The sequence below is a fragment of the Amblyomma americanum genome, chromosome 1 (assembly GCF_052857255.1).
Source record: "Amblyomma americanum isolate KBUSLIRL-KWMA chromosome 1, ASM5285725v1, whole genome shotgun sequence".
Classification (NCBI taxonomy): Eukaryota; Metazoa; Arthropoda; class Arachnida; order Ixodida; family Ixodidae; genus Amblyomma; species Amblyomma americanum.
Window position 1 is genome coordinate 23,385,193 of NC_135497.1, and position 18,958 is coordinate 23,404,150.

The window sequence follows — 18,958 nt, forward strand, 5'->3', positions numbered from 1 at the left end:
GCACCACTTACAGAGCAGCTACATTTCAGCTGCCTGTTAGACAGATGTCGCTTTCTTTATGTCAAGCTAAATATTTGATTTCCTTCTTATTGGCTACATTGTGCCATTTGACCGGTGCGTGGGTGTAGTGTTTGCGCAAGCTATTTTTTTATTACTTTTAATGCTCATGCACTCATTCCTACAGGTCTTCCCTTGCCTGCAAGCCAGGGTGCAGTAGAGCACTGGTCGCGAAGAAAGCTGATGTTGCCCGAAGGTGACTAAAGACGAAGCACTGACTTAAACATTTCTGCATATCTCGCATTGGGTCTGTACGGTTTTTATATGCGCCTGGTCTGGTTTCAACTATCATGCATGATATGTTCCTGTTCACACAGCAAGCAAGACTTGCACATTTATTGCATCTGCCACTGTGCTTTAAGCTTTTGCATGCCACCAGTAGCTTTGATTTGCGGTTTCACACTGCCTGGCTTAACACGCCAATTTCATCCTGCTTGGTTTAAGTTGTTAATGCACTTTTGTCAGTTTTCTTCCTCTGTTTGGCGTGGTTCAGACCTATTAGTTTCACAGCTCACAGTTCTCTGTTATCATATCATTCTGATTTTCTTTGTGGATTATTTTGCCTGCATGCACCTCTAGAGTTCCAGTAGCATGTACTGAGCAGACTCTCCCTGCTGAGAATCATTCAGCAGCAGCAGCAAGGTGAAGTGATCGTGGGAATGGCGGGCAGACTTTCTAGGGACGTTGTGGTTTCCCGTGAACAAAACCCGTTGATCACCACTCCATTTAAAGATTACGAGGCTCTGAAGGAATTTGATGTGACTCTGCATGGTTCAAAGAGAGAAGATTTTGTAAGTATTTTTATTAAACTGAAATCTGTATGTTGGTGCATATTTTACTACTTTCACTTGAATTTGTGCGCAATACGGTACTTGGTACTTGATGTGGAATTCCTGTTTACTCAGAGAAGTAGAATGCAATTATGGAGCTTGTCAAGGCTACACTATAAAACGCTTATACTGCATTTTTTATGCCATCTATGATGTTATCTCGCTAAAAGCAGCTGCTGGCAATGTTTTGGATATGAAACTTTAATTTCAGTTAGGATTGTGTTCAATTTAATTTTTTTTTAGATTCAAGAACTTTCGGGGAAAGGTGGAGCGAATGTAACCTCATCAACGAGACGACTCCTGCGGCACCTTCTGGAGGACAGCCTGGCATGCCAGTTTTCGTGGCTGGGCAAAAAAGGGAAACACGCTTTCAATGACCTGCGGCTCTGCTCATGCCTAATAAGTAAGTCATGGATTTTTGGCACGGGTGAAGATTTTTCAAGTGCTGTTACATTCAAGACATGTTATAGTACAGCTGTATATTAGATGATTGCTTATGGCCTCTATCTTGTGCTTCATATATAGCGCTGTAAGTGGGGAGCCTTGCCGTAAGCATTTGGCTAAAATGCTTTATTATCATAGTTTGTTTATGGAAGCTTCAGTTGTCTGTTGGAGGAGGGGTCCGCAAACCTAGGCAGGAAATAATTACATGGGTGAAATTTTTCTGAATAGGTGCCATAAAGAGGGGTCATGACGCCAATGACTACGTCGTTGGAGCAGCTATCCATGAGTGGCTGCGCCACGCTCCTGCCCGGCACTGCAGTGCCACTGGGAAGGTAATGCAGCCTTTTTATCTTGCTAAAGCTGGACAGGCCAATTAAGGATTGATTTTTGAGTTATCTTTATCTTACTTTATCTTATTTTTGAATAATGTAACTTTTGTATTGAAAATAAACACGCAGTGTTATCAACTGATTTGGCTGCTTCCTGGCAAAAGATTTGCACACCATAGCAGTGTTTTCATGGCTATAAAATGTTAGCAGTACAAAGTAACCGATGGATTGCTGAAAATTAGAGCATATGACCAACTAGCCTAGCACACCCAAACCTTTTCTCTTCTTCACTAGAATTATGTGGTCTATGTAATAAGGGAGTAATGACTCATTGGCATCCACCCAAGCGCAGCGGTACGGCTACAAAGGAAAGCTATACAGCTTTGAGAAAGCTGTATAGCTTTCCTTTGAAGCCGTACGGCTGCTTGGGTGGATGCCAATGAGGAATTAATCCCTTATTACAAATTCTACTCCACTTTGGGGGATTCCCCTGAACATTTGACCAATAATGTGGTCTAATGTGGTCTTTTCTCTTCCCTAGAATAATGCGGTGGGCTGACTGCAAGTGTCAAGAACCTCTCTTCATGGCCATAATGGCCGTTGCAAATGTGATGAGTAACCACTGCCTGCACCTGAGGTGACAGGTTTACCTTGGCAACCACTACACACAATATCGCAGCATATGTACTTTGAGGGCTAGTCTTTTTCAACAGTAAGTTACTGACTTGCCTACATGTCCGATAGTTCTATTACTGTAGTCATTTTATGTTTGTAATAATTGTTTTTTTTCTACCTTGTAGAGAATATTACAGTTCAAAGTTTGGAGTCTTTCTTTTCAGCAGTGCAAGCCATATTGCTCTGACATACTTTGAGACTAACTTTTTTAACCATCATATTTTGCCACATCATTTCATTGTATTAAACAACATGTAACACATTTTGTTGGCCCAACGCAGGGTGTGAACTATGTTCATTGCATGGGCAAGGGCCTTACTCTTTACATTTGAGACTGCTGTAGAAAGGCAGTCAGTTTAGACATCTCCAGTTGTTGAACCTATTATGTGTCCGCTTTCACTTTCATCATAATATTCTCGAAATGCGGCCTGCTTTTCTACTCTAGTCAAGCTTCCACTTGCCTTTAAAAGTACACAGGCTGTGCTGGTTTGGCTTTGGGACTGGTGTGTTTATCATTTGTTACATTAGTGCTTTTAACTCCACATTTGGTGAACTCACTCGCATGCGCGGAAATATTTTATACAAGCTAGAGCAACTGCTGTTTTCATCTGAAACAAACGTGTTGAGGTGGCCATTGCAAAGGTCCCTCGCATATTGTTATCAGTTGATGTCCAACTTCCCAAGTATTTTAGCAGCTTGGTAGTTCTGTACTTTGTAGCCTTTCCTTTTTTTATTTGATTTTAAAGTTTCCTGTTGCTATATTTTGCCAAGAATCTGCAAACAGTTCTGTTCAATGTGCAGCCATAAAGCCTTGACATCTTTGAGACTGGCTGCTTCGACCAGGATGTTCATCATTAGCACCTTATAACCACAAACCTACGTGGAGTTGCCATTTAGTCGCCCAACTGCCAGATTTGAACTATGTTCATTGTGTGCACATGTGCCAAATGTATGATACTTTTGTGTTCTAGTCTTTTTTATTTTGAACAGCTTTGTCTTTTGGCTATCAAAGAATTCTTGGTTTTGCTATGAGTCTACAATCTAAGACCATTGTGCATGTCATTAGTACTCATATCATGTGCCATTTACTCCTTATTCAGTGGGTTCACTCATCTGAAAAATTCTGTTATATTGTGACTATGTGCATTTACTCTTTTTGTCTGAGAGGCAAGTATGGGTATACGTGTACTTTATGGTCCAGTGCTTAATTTCCAATGTATAGTGTCTTGTAAAGAACGGACTGTATAAATGGGATCCTTCTTGAAGCTGCGATTTGAACTAGCTCATTTACCATTAGCCTATAGCGTCACATTCCGAGGGCCTCTTCTGTGTTGTAAATTCTGTTCACTTGACCAGCTGCCCTGGTGTCTGAATTTCAGATTCTAGTCGAGTTTTCTGTTTAACGACATGTTGAAAGGTGTCATACCCTAGTTTTTATTCTTTTTTGTACCTTAAAAAAATGTTGACTGTATTTATGGTGATATCACAATCGTAGTCAAGTGCCCGTTACTCTACATTTAAGCATTTGCTATGGGATTGCACCCCTATATTTACGAAATATTGTGATGAAACAGCTTACTGTATCCTGTTTGTAGATCAAAGACAAAGTTTCCACAAGTAATCCTTCACAATTTTCTAACAAACCACTTTTACGGAATATATACCACTATCTGTAAAATCATCCTTCTTGTAATTATTTGTGTTTAAAAATCTGGAAAAGTTAACTTCGAACACTGTGTATGTCCTACATTATTCAGATTTTTGGATATAGCAGGATGCTTCTGCCGATTTGTATTCATTTTCCTTCCAGTATCTTAATAAAAATTCAAAATGCATGCTTCCATACTCTTACTGCCAGCAACAAGCTTGTGTATATTTTGAAGGCACTCGGCAACAGTACAAGACTAATTATTATTCCTTTGTTGACCTCCACATAAACTTTTAATTTTGAAAAGCAACGTCTCTTCTGTGTTCAATCAGCATACCTGAGCGCCAGAACAAGATCCAAATCATGTTGCAAACATCCAGCTGCAACATCTAAAGTATGTCTCTGTTACCAGATCTGGAGAGGCATTTCGCAGTTGTGGGGATGTTGATTCTTAGTCAACCAGATATATACGGTCATCTGATAAATGTTCATAACATCTGGGCAGTACGTATATCTGACGTCTAGTCAACACAAGTGGTTTACTGGGAGTGTCGCGGCTTTAATCGGCGATTACTTCCCCATGTTAAAATTTTCCCACAAAAAAAAACTGCTTCCTTATTAACAAGCTTCACACATGTTCCAATGCTTGAATCTTGTCAAACTCTCGAAGCAGTTCAGTGCCCTTTTATTAGAGCTGTAAAAGTAGCTGTCTGTGAGTACATCTACTTTTAACACAGTGCATCAGTTCAGCAAATGTGAGGGCAGGTGGCTATATCAACATTTACAGTTTCAATTAAGAAGGCCTTTATTGTCAGCCTAGGTTATTGCTTCTGACAAGCAAACATTGCCAAGAGATGTGTGCATACCTTTGTGCAACCTGTCTGCTGTGCGCAACATCAAGCAACAATTTTTAAGCGATGGCATACAAGCGTCGGAGAAGAATCCAGATGTCTGCCATCACCACACATTAGGGGATTCTCCTGGCTCCACCTGTCGCGGGTGTGAAATAAAGTTTGATTTGAATGTAAATGGAAACAGTTTCAAGCGAGACTTCCCAACCAATATAACCAATTGCCTTGTGTGTGCATGTGTGTGTGCGCGTGCGTGCGTGTGCATACCCTCTTGCCCAATGAGGCATTTCTGATCCAAAGATTGTGGGCCCCCAAATTTCACACAAGTGCAGGACTATGTGTTCAAATCTGCATGAGCTCTAGCACAGAACTGCTAGTCCCAGCTTGATTCTGCTATCAATCGGGAGTTGAACCGTTGGCCAACACAGGTATAAGCATCTATGAAATGAAATGGGTTTATGGTTTTTATGGGGGTTTAACGTCCCAAAGCGACTCAGGCTATGAGGGACACCGTAGTCAAGGCCTCCGGAAATTTCAACCACCTGGGGTTCTTTAACGTGCACTGACATCGCACAGTACACGGGCCTCTAGAATTTCGCATCCATCAAAATTCGACCGCCACGGCCGGGATCGAGCCCGCGTCTTTAGGGCCAGCAGCCGAGCGCCGTAACCACTCAGCCACCGCGGCGGCTGAAATGAAATGGTTTCCAAAGGTTCAGTGAAACGTCTGGCTATGCTATTGCGATGTCACATGTAATCGGTGATTAAAGTGAGGGAACAAATGGAGGGTAATGACATCCAAGCCGAAATCGAGAGAAAGAAATGGGCTTGGGCAGGGCACGTAATGCAAAGGCAAGATGACCGCTGGTCAATAAGGGTAATGGAGTGGATTCCAAGACAAGGCAAGCGTAGCTGGTGGCAGCAGGAAGTTAGCTGGGCGGATGAGATTAAGAAGTTTGTGGGGATACGGTGGCCGCACCTGGCAAGGGACAGGGTTAATTGCAGAGACATGGGAGGGGCCTTCGCCCTGCAGTGAGCGTTGTTGGGCTGACGATGATGAATTTTTCGGCACATTTTGTTCCTTACAGTAATAAATCGGTGCTTAGTGGTCACTTGTAGGCATCTATAAGTTGATTAGCATGCTGCTAGTTATTATTATCTGCATTTGAATGATTTCAAGTGCTGCCATGGTAAGTGGTACAGACGTCACATACCAAGAACGACAGGGCTAAATAGGAGCTGCAGTTTAAAAGTTCCTGCTCTCGATAATGTACTAGCCTGGGCATGCATAAGAGAATTACGCTACACACAATGGAGGTGTGCATGCAATGTCAGCAATGACAGAGGTGACCTTTTAAACTCTTTTAATCGTCCATTGATTGTTTTCACTTTGGCGAAGTTTAGCAAGGGAAACACACAATCGCGTCATGCATAAAATTTTAAAAGGCATAGGTACCACTACTCTTTGCTGACCTCCACTGCTAAAACATATGGGTGGAATTCCCTGCCTGGTTAATGCTGCTAACGTCAGAAGGGAAGAAGTCTTCGACACGAACATGGTCTTCAAAGAGTTCAGTGCTGCCGTAATTCTCAATCATTTCTAGCAGATGGGTAAGACAAACACTCCTTTTCAAACAGTGCTGGGAATTGTTTCGTTCAGCTAGACGTCTGCGAGCTGCACAGAGTGCGCCATGCAAAGGTACGCTGTCACTTAATGACGGCCAGCTGTGGGGCGCGAGTGACTGCATGACTGAAAAAACCTCGGCGCAATGAAGACAACCGAAGGAAGAAAAAGACAACACATGCGCACACTACCAACTGTTTATTGGAACAAAATGGGCACATTTATAACCCTCATTCACCGTTCGCTCACACCCCCGTAACAAGTAATATGCAAATTACAAGATTAAAAACAAAATGCAGAAGGCTTATCTACAATTCGCTTAAACCTCTAGCTTATGTAAAGATTGCACAAAGCACTAGGTTATAATAGAAAGATAAGCCAAACAAAATCTTAGCAATAGCAGTGTCACTCAATCGTAGCAAAAGCAGTGTACCTACCTACCATGCATGCATACATGCATACCTACCTGTCTGTATGTCTGTCTGTCTGCCTCTGTCTATCTATCTAATCTATCTATGGCCACTGAAAAGAAAAATGCTTTTAGTCTGCAAGTGGACAAATATAGCCCTGCCTCTCACACTTTTCTGAGAGGCTTCTTTGTGCCCCCTGTAAAAAAAAACAGAAAAGTAGAATTAAGTTAGAATGAAAAAGAAAACAAGCAAGCAAAAAAGTATTAATATAGCAATTTTTAATAGATTGTTTGTTGATGTAACTTAGGTCACTGTAGGTGTTTGCAGCTGGTTCTCACATAAGAAGGATGTCACCTGCCGCACAGGTAGATGTTTTCTTGTCGAATCCCGACGAAGAAGCACGTCCACTCCTTCCGAAACGCATCTGCTCCGTTCACTGTCTGGTGCCTTCCTCGCGACCTGATGGACCATGGCAAGCAACTCCGGTGCCGTCTTCCGAGGTTCTACGGCGAACTTGGGGCCCAATGCCAGGACATTCTTCACGTGCTCAGGTAGATGGACATCTCCAATAGTAGTGACGTCCCTTCGAACCGTGCGACCTGTATGTGCGACCTGTATGACCTGTATGTGTTGCTACGCACCACCAAACCAGAACGTCAAGCCGACAGGGATTTCCAGGCATACCTTCGCATCGCCTCACAAACGACAGAGTTCATGTGGCAGCAAGCGTTGCAGTATCTTTGGAACACAGCCCTGGAGAAGCCTCGCACATGAACTCTGTCGTTTGTGAGGCGATGCGAAGGTATGCCTGGAAATCCCTGTCGGCTTGACGTTCTGGTTTGGTGGTGCGTAGCAACACATACAGGTCATACAGGTCGCACATACAGGTCGCACGGTTCGAAGGGACGTCACTACTATTGGAGATGTCCATCTACCTGAGCACGTGAAGAATGTCCTGGCATTGGGCCCCAAGTTCGCCGTAGAACCTCGGAAGACGGCACCGGAGTTGCTTGCCGTGGTCCATCAGGTCGCGAGGAAGGCACCAGACAGTGAACGGAGCAGATGCGTTTCGGAAGGAGTGGACGTGCTTCTTCGTCGGGATTCGACAAGAAAACATCTACCTGTGCGGCAGGTGACATCCTTCTTATGTGAGAACCAGCTGCGTGTGAGAACCAGCTGCAAACACCTACAGCATTTCTAGCAGCGAGTCATCTACACTGCATCTTGGATCACGGCCTGCAACTAGCTCCAGTTCAGTGAGCAGGTTCTCGATGTCGGGCAAACTGTCCTCCTTGCTAGCCTTGGCCGGGCACTTCGGTGATGAAGAACGCTGTTCATTTGAAATGGCCTGGAGCTGTGGAGGCCATAGTGACCCTTCAATGTCAGCCTCTTGTGGGGTGCACAGAAGCGGTTTGGCTTGCTCCGCAGATGTGGTGATGGGTTCTTCTTTCTGTGAACTGGCACAGGACTGCTTTTCAATTATCTGCTGATATAACATCTCAGCACTGAGGTCAAGTACAAAGGTGTCATTATTGCCATTGCCAAAGTCTGAGTGTTCTTCGCTATTGTTGACTGTTGCTGCTGCATCCACAGCAGTTGAATCTGCCAATTTACCTGGTTCCAGGCTGTCATTAAAAGCATTTTTGGACATTTCTAGGCTGTTTTCAAATGTAGCATTAGCAGTCTTGAAGCTATCCTCACTATCCTCCACCGTGACGTTTGCTGTGGCTTCCAAAGCAGGAGCACCACAGGCAAACATTTCTCTGCGGATCTCCTCCGTGCATGTTGCTGTTTTCAGAGGATAGAGGCCTCCAGATTTATTGGACGCCGGCACCACTGAAATGGTTCCTCCACCTAGCAGGGATTGAGCGTCGCCACCAATGAGAGGATCACAGGTGATGGATGCAGGTAATGAGCTGCTTGCAGGACGGTTGGAAGTGGCATTCTTGTTTGGACGAGATGCGAAACATTTAGGTACAGTGAATCTGACTGGAGGCACTGTTTTTTTGCATGGCTCTAACATGGCTGTGGCTGCCTTCTTGGACACTTGTGCAGATGCAGAAACTTTTGAGGTCAGGTTCTCACGACCAGCATTCTTGTTTGCAGAGGATTTGAACTCCTTTGGGATGGTCGCTCTGATGGGAGGCACCGCTTTTTTGCACGCACGTGCAGGAGTTGAGTTAACCTTCTTTGGTGTTTGCACAGAGGTTGTAGCTCTTGAGCTCAGGTTTGGCTTCTGTGAACTGGTGAGGATGCTTGACTTGACCAGATTCTGCACATTAAAAAGCAATACGTGCATGAGTAGTCAAGTCTGAACAAGGCCTTTTACTGCAAATCCAGCTATAATACTGCAGACATAATTATGTCACGCACCAAGTTGAAATGCAGACAAAATAGCTCTTTCAGCAGGAAAAGGAAGGTCTGGAAGGACGGGGGCTAAGCAGAGATAAGCAAGGTGCATGGGGAGATGGGACACAAGGAATCTCTTCTAAATTGGGGTGACTATCTCTCTGAAGGCCGTGTATTTGGAAGCAGCCCATTTCAGTGCAAATGCAACATTGTGGGCCAGCATAAGCTTCTTGGGTTTGGATTTGTTAATGTACCTAGAAGGATACCAACAGAAAAATAGTTCTGGATGAGCATCCTGCCTAGAAGGGTCACTTTCAAGTGAACATGCAGGCTGAAAGAACATTTTTTTTTGTACAAAACCCGTTTCAGTATGGCAGTAACTCAGGATGTTACCATTTCTGTCTGTGCTTTTTGCTTGTGCGTTTTCCTCACTTATTCTTCACCCGACAGGAAGAAATTTACTTTCAGTGATTAAGCTCCGAGTAGCGAAATTAAGTATAAGATCGATGACGCCAGAGTTGGAAGCAGAATGTCGCCAGAACATAGGCCATACTAGCTAAAACAGATAAAGACACAAAATGGATTTCAATGCATCAGTCTGGAAGCAAGTTCAGGTATGATCAGCAGATAGAGACTGAAGCAGCTACGCAGCTACGTGCTCATAAAGTAGGCGCCCTCAGGAATTGAGTAAGGGCCAGTCGTACCTTACGCGGTGGTTTCAATGGCTTCGGCTCCTCGCGGACTGTTCCCAGCAAGACGAATCGGCCCTTGTAGCCTTTGTCGGTAGAAATCGGGACAGCCAGCCTGCTTGATGTCTCGTTGCCATTAGGCTTCCAGAAGAATGACACGAGCTGGCTCTGTCCAGGCAGAAGCTTGAACACTTCTGGGTCTGCTCTGAATCCCTTTGACCGCAGCGTATCGCTGAGTGTCACCATGTGGTCGGTGTTGGAGGGGTTCGAGACTTTTAGCTGGCGAACTGCCTCTTGGCCAACCGGAATCTGTTCGAAAGTGACCTGCGGTGACTTGCTGAATGGCTGCAGCAGCAGAATGGGCACCTCGGCATCCACAGCTCTGCCTTCGACTACCTTCGAAGGCACCTTCGAAGGCGGTGAGAAGGTTAGCAGCTTCCCAGCCATGTTCCTTAATTCTGTCGAAACAAAATACGGGAGGCCCGATTGAGCAGTGTTAGAACCGGTAGCAGAAGGTGGTACACGACTTAATTAAGTGAGAGAAAAAAAGACAAATATGATACATGCAAAAGCGAATCTCAGAAAACCATGGTTTAGACTTAAGCACCGAAATGAAAGGAAACGCTTGAGCATCCAGTACACGACTAGCTGCAGCACTCACCGCTAATCAAAAGCTTTCGCACAAAAGACAAGGCGCCGCTGCCACATTCAACGTATGGCAGATATGATGGGTAGCGGCCGTAGTCAACAGCGTACTACCACATGTACACAAATTTTGAATCCCGCACCGCAAGACCGCACTAACGGTTGCGCCGCGCGTGTTTTAAATGTGTCTGCCGTGACCGAATCAAACGAAATGTCTTTGTCACGTGATTGCTTATGTTTCTAATACCGCATTTACACGGGCGACCTTAAAAACAACGGGTCCCCGTAACTACAGTATTGTGCGTTTTTATCGCTGACACTAAAAAATTTCCCCGCCTCAACCGCTGGCTCGTTTGCGGTGAAACTGCACACAGAGCTTGCGCATTATGGTAACTTTTGTATCGTAGCAAGTTTGACAATGGTACTTACTTAGTTCAGGCGCACATGATGCGAAAACGTAAGCGTCTACGAGAGATCGGCGAGCCAAAACCCGCAGACGACGCTTTTTCGCTGAGAACCGGCAGTGGCGCCATCTGTTTTCGGCAGCGGAAAGCGTCACGACTAGGCCGCCGAGGCGAGCGTTGCAAGGAGTGCGGGCCCTTTGAATATGCCGTTCGGCATTTGCGTCTGCTTCAACTGAAGCGCTTACAACATTTTCGGCTAATTGAGCGGAAAAATATCAAAATTACTGATTTAAAGAGGCTTTACCTTAATAAGAATATTGTTTGATCTCTTCTTCTGCCGAGTGGCTTATCCAATTCAGCTCATTTCGTCTGGTTTCGGGACTCTCTGAAAGCATCGGAGGGTGACACCACGAAGTCCTGAACTGCTGTTCTCGTTTAATTTCGTTGTGTGGTGCGAACTTTTTATTCTTCCCTGCTGTTTAGACGTCTTCGTTGCACTGTGTTGTGTGATGAGCTTCGGTATGCCAACTTACAGTGCGAAAGAGAAAGCTGCGGCAGTGGTATGGCTAATTGAGAGAAACTCAATGCACTACGTCCGCAAACAATTTATGGTGCGGTTTCGTCGGCGGCCACCGTCTCACACAGCCGTTTCGGAATGGCGCCATAAGTTTGAAGACACTGGATCCGTGAATAGGCAAGCAAGAAAAGATAAAGGAAAGGGACGCCGTGGAATCGGTGATTCGGTTGAGGGGGTCTTTGAAACCAACCCTCGTATGAGATGCACCCGTGCTGGGCTTCTTTTCGGCGTAGCCCCATCGACGGTGAGCCGAGCACTTCAGATTAAAGGATGGCGTCCGTACAGGGTGCGTGTACACCAGCACTTAAGCCCAGCAGACAAAGCCCAGCGGGTCTCATTCTGTCGCTCAGAGCAGCAGAGACTGGCAGCAGATCCTGGACGCCTCGATTTTTTGATGTTCAGTGACGAGGCTGTTTTTCACCTGGACGGCCAAGTAAACCGGCAGTGCACACGTTTCTGGTCGAAAAACAACCCGCATTTCACTCACACCAGGGCCGTGAACTCGCCACGGACTGTTGTCTGGTGCGCAATTTGGCGAGAGGGAGTGGTCGGCCCGTTCTTCTTTGAGGACAGTGTGACTGCTGACTCTTATCTGCGCCTGTTGAAGGAACGATTTCTGCCGGAGCTGGTGGAGTACCACATGCAGCAGCGGCTATGCATCTTCCAGCAAGATGGCGCCCCTGCTCACTACGCAAGCAAAGTTAGACAATGGCTCAATGAAGAATTTCCGGGCCGGTGGATGGGGCGTGGGTCGCCCAATATGTCTTGGCCACCGCGATCGCCAGACTTGACGCCGTGCGATTTTTTCGTGTGGGGATACATAAAATCGCGCGTCTACAGGGCTGGAAGCCTTCACAGTGTTGAGCGTCTTCATGAGCATATAAAAAAAGAATTCGACACGATAAGCGACGACATGAGAGCTGCAGTGTTCAGCGAATACGCTCACAGGTTGCAGCGATGCATAGACGCTGCAGGAGGCCACTTTGAGGATTGATTGCTTTGCAGCCTGAACGTCTTTTACTTGCCAGCTTTCCAACCAATGCAGCGGCAAGGGTGAGTCGGTGGCAGATCATTCTTAAAACAGTTCAGAAAGATACGGACACATGGACGGAATGTACACACGAGCGTACGGCGTGTACTGCCAATAAATTAGTATTCTTTCTTTCAACAGCTCACACCATTCCCTTTTGACGACGGAGGTAGGTAGGTAAACTCTTTTATTGCGCCCAAAAACAGGGGACCAGTCAAAGGACCGGTTGCGCTGACTTAGAGGAGGTCGGCGGGGCGTCCTGCGAGAAAAAGAGCCGTTCTTCCGGCCTAATGTGTGTATATCGTTTTAATAGGGCAAATGATGAGATACGCCTAGAATTGGTTTGTTTTTCAGTGCTATAATTTGAAAATACTTAAGATGAAGCAAATGCCGAACGGCATATTCAAAGGGCCCGCGCTCCTTGCAACGCTCGCCTCGGCGGCCTAGTCGTGACGCTTTCCGCTGCCGAATACAGATGGCGCCACTGCCGGTTCTCAGCGAAAAAGCGTCGTCTGCGGGTTTTGGCTCGCCGATCTCTCGTAGACGCTTACGTTTTCGCATCATGTGCGCCTGAACTAAGTAAGTGCCATTGTCAAACTTGCTACGATACAAAAGTTACCATAATACGCAAGCTCTGTGCGCAGTTTCACCGCAAATGAGCCAGCGGTTGAGGCGGGGAAATTTTTGAATGTGTCAGCGATAAAAACGCACAATACTGTATAACCGTGCTCCTACGGCAGACGAAACTGCAGTTACGCCACCTAACCACAGTTACCCAAACTAGAGTGAACTAAAAGAGTGTATCAAACGCCTATGCCGCCTGTGTATCAAAATTGAGGCAAAAAGAGGGTAATTTCCGCTAGGATCGCTGCGAACGTTATCCTTCCTTAGGTGCCTTTTTAAGGGCGGCAGAACCCGCGCGCTGCGTGGCGTGGTGGTTAGTTAACTCGCTACACACGCGGAAGACCAGGATTTGATTCCCCTTGAACGAATTTTTCAGTTTTGGCGTCGAATGCATGACACTGCTTTTGCTACGATTGAGTGACACTGCTATTGCTAAGATTTTGTTTGGTTATCTTTCTATTATAACCTAGTGCTTAAATTGTGCAATCTTTACATAAGCTAGAGGTTTAAGCGAATTGTAGATAAGCCTTCTGCGTTTTGTTTTTAAACTTGTAATTTGCATATTACTTGTTACTTGGGTGTGAGCGATATAGAACAGTGAATGAGGGTTATAAATGTGCCCATTTTGTTCCAATAAACAGTTGGTAGTGTGCGCATGTGTTGTCTTTCTTCCTTCTATTGTCTTCATTGCGCCGAGGTTTTTTCAGTCATGCATCAACTCGCGCCCCACAGCTGGCCGTCATTGACAGCGTACCTCTGCGTGGCGCATTCTGTGCAGCTCGCAGACGCCAAGCTGAACGAAACGATTCCCTGGGCACTGTTTGAAAAGGAGTGTTTGTCTTACCCATCTGCTAAAAGCACAGATCGAAGCTTGGAGAGTAACGTCGGGTGTGCTCTAAACGCGCATTCAATGTTGGCGCTGCAGGTGGTACGGAGATTCTGGGGCCATTTATTTTCACAGCAGCAGCAAGGCGACGCTTCACAAACTTCAGTTTCGGTGCGGTTTACTTTTTCTTTTCTTGCTACCACGGCTTGTTTGCACTAAAACAAACTGCGATTTAAAATAAAATAAATGAAAAACAAATCGTTCTTTCTGGAGGAATCGAACCCTAGTGTTCTGCGTGTGAAGCGAGTTCACTAACCACTACGCCTATCTTCTCGTTCACTGTATCTTCTAGTTCACTCTGCCATACCAAACCGAGCTTGCCGACCTCCGCAGCCTCTGTTTGCTACCTTAACCGCCAAGATGGCAGCGCCCATGGCAGCAGCAGCAGCAACGTCGAAGGACTCGTCCTCCCATAGTTGTGTCATCTGGCTTGATTCAACAACCTCGGCTCTTATACGCATCTGATACGGATCTTATACGGTAACACGCGCGACGCTCGCCTATATGCTGCGATTGTAGCGGAACTGAACGCCGGGCTGCCGCCGGGAGAAGGCCCATGCAACAACAAACAAGTGAAGCTGAAAATGGAAAACCTTACTACCTCAACAGTGCATTCTCAAGATCGTCTGCGACACCCCCGACCTATGCGACGACGGCGAAGAGAATCGACGCATTGCTCCAGCGACAACACATGCTACTGTCGCACATGCGAGGCTGATGTAAGCAGTTCAGCTGCACTATGAAAACAGTGCCAAGAACCCAATAGCACGAGAATCGTTCGGTAAAGGTCGTACTTACCGGTATTTCTTGTTGAGACTCGAGAGTAATGTCCTCAGGCAGTAGCAGCATACGCAGCACTTCGAATCTTCGCTCGTGCACGCGTGCACGGCGCTGCATGTAAACTTCATCCTCCTCGTTACGCACGTGTTGTTGGTCGTTGTTATTTGCAAATTGCGAGCTGCAGCGCTGACAGCATTGCTGTACGCGTCGCTATTTCTGGCCGCCTGCTAGAGCAACAATATAGTTAATTGAATTTCTAGATTTATTTCATATTTCTTTACCAGGCTTCACTGTGTACTAGCAGCATTTGTGAAATAGCATACACAGTGCAGCCTGGGAAAGATATATGCAATAAATAAATCTAGAAATTAACCTAGTAAGATATTGCTAGAATGACAATAGTTGAACCGTAATGCACAGTCGTGGCTTCAGTTGCAAAGCAGCAACTAGCAGGATGTAGTTTAGTCACATTGCAAATGTAAATTGCATGCATTAATTTCACCAGTACCTGTGCATATGCATTAGACACTTATCTATGAAATTTTAGTCTTGCATTGAGAATGTGTACAGTGAAGCTTAATCCACTGAGAGAAATGCTGTGATCACAACCCTCAAATGTTTTTTTTAGCAACACATTTAATAGCTCTCATCATTTTTATTTGTCCAGGCAGCTGAGACGGACAGGCACTTCAACTGGGTCACCTGGTGTCCCATGTATCTTCTACTGGCAGCTCCACACTTCCTTGGCTGCCTTCCCATCAACGATGATGGGCGAGTCAAGGAAAGTTTAGAGGTAATTTGTGATTTATAACATTGCGTGTTATCTGTCGTTCAGATCGCTTCAGAATTCTATTGCTGCTCATTTCTCAGTGCGGAACTTATACTCATTATAAAATGGTGGCCAACAATAGATAATAAAGAACAGACTCAAGCAGTTGTGTAAACCACTCCCACAAACATGGGCACTGGCCTCCACATCTACATTTTTGCCTTGTGCTGTTGTTCTTTGTCATGAAGCGTGAACCAACTAGCCAAGCAACTCCCACCGCTCGTCCATAAATCCTTGTTTTTTTTTTCTAGCAAATCTACATATCGGTAGTTAGCTGGTTGTCTCCCCATGTATTTAATGTTACCATGCCAGAGAAAAGACCGCTTTGTTGTACAGGGAGTTCAATGTGCATTGCTGGTTTAGGTTACATCCTTTTTTTTTTCAGGTGGGAATCATATGTCAAAAGGCACACTTTGTGGATGGATTTGACTCAAGTCTGTAGTAAGATGAAGTTACGATACGCACCAGAATTTCGGTGCCTTTATTTGCGTGGTATATTAACATTGCTAATGCTGTATGACAATTCATCTTTCACTAATGTGACCATATTCTATGGAACCCAAAGTGGGACGGGGGGGGTGGGTACAAAGAGACCATTCAATCATACATTTTTATTTTTTATTTCGAACACGCAAAAGCCATTGTCGTTTTTCTAAATCAACCTGTGCGAAAAGTGTCTCCTTCTTTAATACTTCTGGCTAGAATGTATTTTCTTTAGCAAATGTTCCTTTCTGCAAAGATTTGAAAAGTATTCCTCGCACGTCATGCATGCATTTACCTTCAGCGCAAGCATGGCTTTTAATGTCGCCACTTTAAGCTGTGTCTTCTCTGCTGTCCATATCTTGCTCATGAGAGAAAACGCCCTCTCTACGGGTGCATTTGTACCTGGCAGGCACATGCAATATTCCAGCATGGTCATCAAGTTCTCACAAGGCACATCATTCTTCTCGAAGTGCCCGAGAATCTCCATCAAGCGTTCCCCAACAGATATTTTCTGCGCCTTCCATTCCTAAATTTTTTCAGCGGTCACATAATGTGAGACATTATTGATTTCATCAAACATGGCATTCTGATCAACTATGACATGATTGAACCCTGAAGTTATGAGTTCTACAGTTTTCTGCATGTCATTGCAGCATGGGGATGACCCAAGCGAGACCCATAGAAGGCTTCGTACTTCATCAAACTGCTGGCACCATTGGTCGAGGTATGACACGCAAGTTGCATAAAACTTCACCACAGTATTCACAACCTGTTCTCTTTGAACTTGTCCCTGTTCTTCGAGCTCTGTTGCCCTTGAGCGCACACTTGATGGTAGAAATGATTGCTCAAATCTTTCTCACACTTCAGTCTGCAGCTAGCTTAAGGCGCTGTAGACTTCCACAGCTGTCTTCGTGTCTCTTTCAATTTGGAGTACAGTAGCTTCAAACATAGCAGCTTGGCTATGCAGAAAATAGAGACAGAGCTCTCCACATGGGTCTTCGAAAAACGACTTGATGAGAGACAGACACTTGTCTATTGACAAAAACATGCCTTTAAAGCTGGTTAGAGCTTTAGGACCCTCTCAACAGCTGGCATCAATGCCAACTACTTGGTCTTGCTATAGCCCAGAAGCCGCTGGTACTCCGCTGATGCAAAATCACAAAACTTTTTGAAAGACTCCATTATGACCGTGTAAATGTAAAAGTATGAGTAGATTTTCACAATCACGGCCTCAATATCTAATGGCAGGCAATCGGCAGCAGTCTGAACGGTGTTGTGCGCTATGTGCGCAGCGCAGCCAATTCCAACGATCTTGTGATCCATAGAATCTTGCGATCTCGAGAACACATTGTTCTTCCCGTTTCGCGCAGCACCACCAAAGTTGCAATTTGCGTTGTCGGCACTGAAAGCAACCAGCTTTGATGTAACTTGGTTGGCTTCGAGTGCGTCCATTATATATTGGCTCACCATAGCTGAAGTCTTGCCTGGCAAGGTGTTAATCTCAAGGAGCTTCGTTTGCACTCCTGCAGCAGCGGTGAAATAGCGCACCATTATCGGGAGCACTTTCAAATCCTTGTGGTTGGAAGGATCACAGAACACTGAGATAAATTTAGCCTCCTGCAGGTCAGTCTTCAATTCTTCCTCTGCAGACGGAGCAAGCACGTTCAAAGCAATCGCTTCTGCCTTTGTGCGAGCGCAGGAGGATTTTTCGTTGAACAATTTCTGCAGAAGCTTTGAAGTGCAGTCCATTGATCGGAAGCTATGGTTGTGAGCGATCGTGTGGAAGGCGAATACACCCTTTGATGCAGCAAGTTGGAGTTCCTTTTCCCCGGCACGTTCCTGTCTGAAGAACTGGGTTACTGCATTGGATCTAGCAGCAGCCGACACACTCTGCTTGTGCTTGACAGAGCTGATGTGTTTTACTATATCCGAACGTCCACCGTGAGCGACTGAAAAGTCTGCCCCACATGCATCACAGCGCACATCCGCCTCTGACTTAGTTTTCTTGATGAACGAGTACTCTTTTCCCATCTGTTCCGTGAATTTGCACTTGCGTTTCGGCATTGTCGCCGGCAACACGACGAAAGAAGTCGAAAAACCAAAAAAAAAGCTGACAAAGCCGCTACGAGGCGCCGTCAACAAATCGGGACATTTGATTTTGATTATGGCTTCGGCTCGCTGGACAATGCAGGCCAGCTGGCGTTATTTCGACCAGGTGAAAATAACGGAAAGCCAAGCCAAATCATTATTCCGACCTGGTCGTAATAACGAAAGCGTTATTTTCACCTATGGATTATAGATTGGCTTGGCGTCATTTGTGATTTATGCATCGCTGTTGTGCAGGCGCGGGCGTTTTGCATCGCTTGCTTGTTTGGTCGGCTTCTGGCTGCTCTGGACGTGTGGTGTGGCACATTGGTTGTGAAAGGACGGTTATGTGCTTGCGTGGTTTGTGTGCTCGCACTTGTGTAGTGCTTGTGCCTTCGAAGGTGCTCCAGAAAAATGAAAGTCTTTTTCGAAGCTTTCTCAAGAAAATCTTGTCGTGATTAATTGCCCGTATGAAAATATGCTTTCATTTCACGTAATTTATGGGTTGGTCGAGTGGGTATATGTGCGCTCATAAGTTCCGAGCTTTCATCCTGATTTGCGCAGAGTATAGGCAAGTTAGTAATGTGAATTCTTTACAACGTGATCAGGCACGGTGGTTCCGCAGTCCCCGAGGCATTCGTCGGTCGAAGCGAACAGCGGTCCCATAAGTACAGGGTCGTCCACCCTGAACATGCGAGTGCGTGGCTGC

General features: G+C 45.5%; 5 protein-coding genes across 6 annotated transcripts; 3 read left to right on the forward strand and 2 right to left on the reverse strand.

Annotated features, from left to right (window-relative positions):
- The first annotated feature begins 640 nt into the window (after positions 1–640).
- LOC144111173 (uncharacterized) lies at positions 641–4,170 on the forward strand. Its single transcript, XM_077644342.1, has 4 exons — positions 641–848; positions 1,131–1,290; positions 1,560–1,663; positions 2,202–4,170. The coding sequence occupies exons 1-4, from the start codon at positions 717–719 to the stop codon at positions 2,217–2,219; spliced, it is 414 nt and encodes a 137-aa protein (XP_077500468.1). The 5' UTR covers positions 641–716; the 3' UTR covers positions 2,220–4,170.
- A 3,774-nt stretch (positions 4,171–7,944) lies between these two features.
- LOC144111177 (uncharacterized) lies at positions 7,945–15,067 on the reverse strand. The gene is made up of 3 exons (XM_077644354.1): positions 14,871–15,067; positions 9,922–10,364; positions 7,945–9,140 (listed from the first exon to the last, which is right to left on the reverse strand). The coding sequence occupies exons 2-3, from the start codon at positions 10,351–10,353 to the stop codon at positions 8,055–8,057; spliced, it is 1,518 nt and encodes a 505-aa protein (XP_077500480.1). The 5' UTR covers positions 10,354–10,364; positions 14,871–15,067; the 3' UTR covers positions 7,945–8,054.
- On the forward strand, positions 11,729–12,526 carry LOC144121634 (uncharacterized). Its single transcript, XM_077654979.1, has one exon. The coding sequence runs from the start codon at positions 11,729–11,731 to the stop codon at positions 12,524–12,526; it is 798 nt and encodes a 265-aa protein (XP_077511105.1).
- LOC144111190 (uncharacterized) lies at positions 13,472–18,252 on the forward strand. Of its 2 annotated transcripts, XM_077644390.1 has the most exons (4): positions 13,472–14,183; positions 14,365–14,791; positions 15,520–15,645; positions 16,067–18,252. In XM_077644390.1, exons 2-4 carry the CDS (start codon positions 14,657–14,659, stop codon positions 16,121–16,123), a joined length of 318 nt encoding a protein of 105 aa, XP_077500516.1. In that variant the 5' UTR covers positions 13,472–14,183; positions 14,365–14,656; the 3' UTR covers positions 16,124–18,252. The 2 variants fall into 2 exon arrangements, with proteins under 2 accessions (XP_077500516.1, XP_077500507.1); XM_077644381.1 differs by lacking the exon at positions 13,472–14,183 and having other exon boundaries at positions 14,266–14,791; positions 16,818–17,058.
- On the reverse strand, positions 17,269–18,228 carry LOC144111185 (uncharacterized). Its single transcript, XM_077644368.1, has one exon. The coding sequence runs from the start codon at positions 18,226–18,228 to the stop codon at positions 17,269–17,271; it is 960 nt and encodes a 319-aa protein (XP_077500494.1).
- Positions 18,253–18,958: the final 706 nt, after the last annotated feature.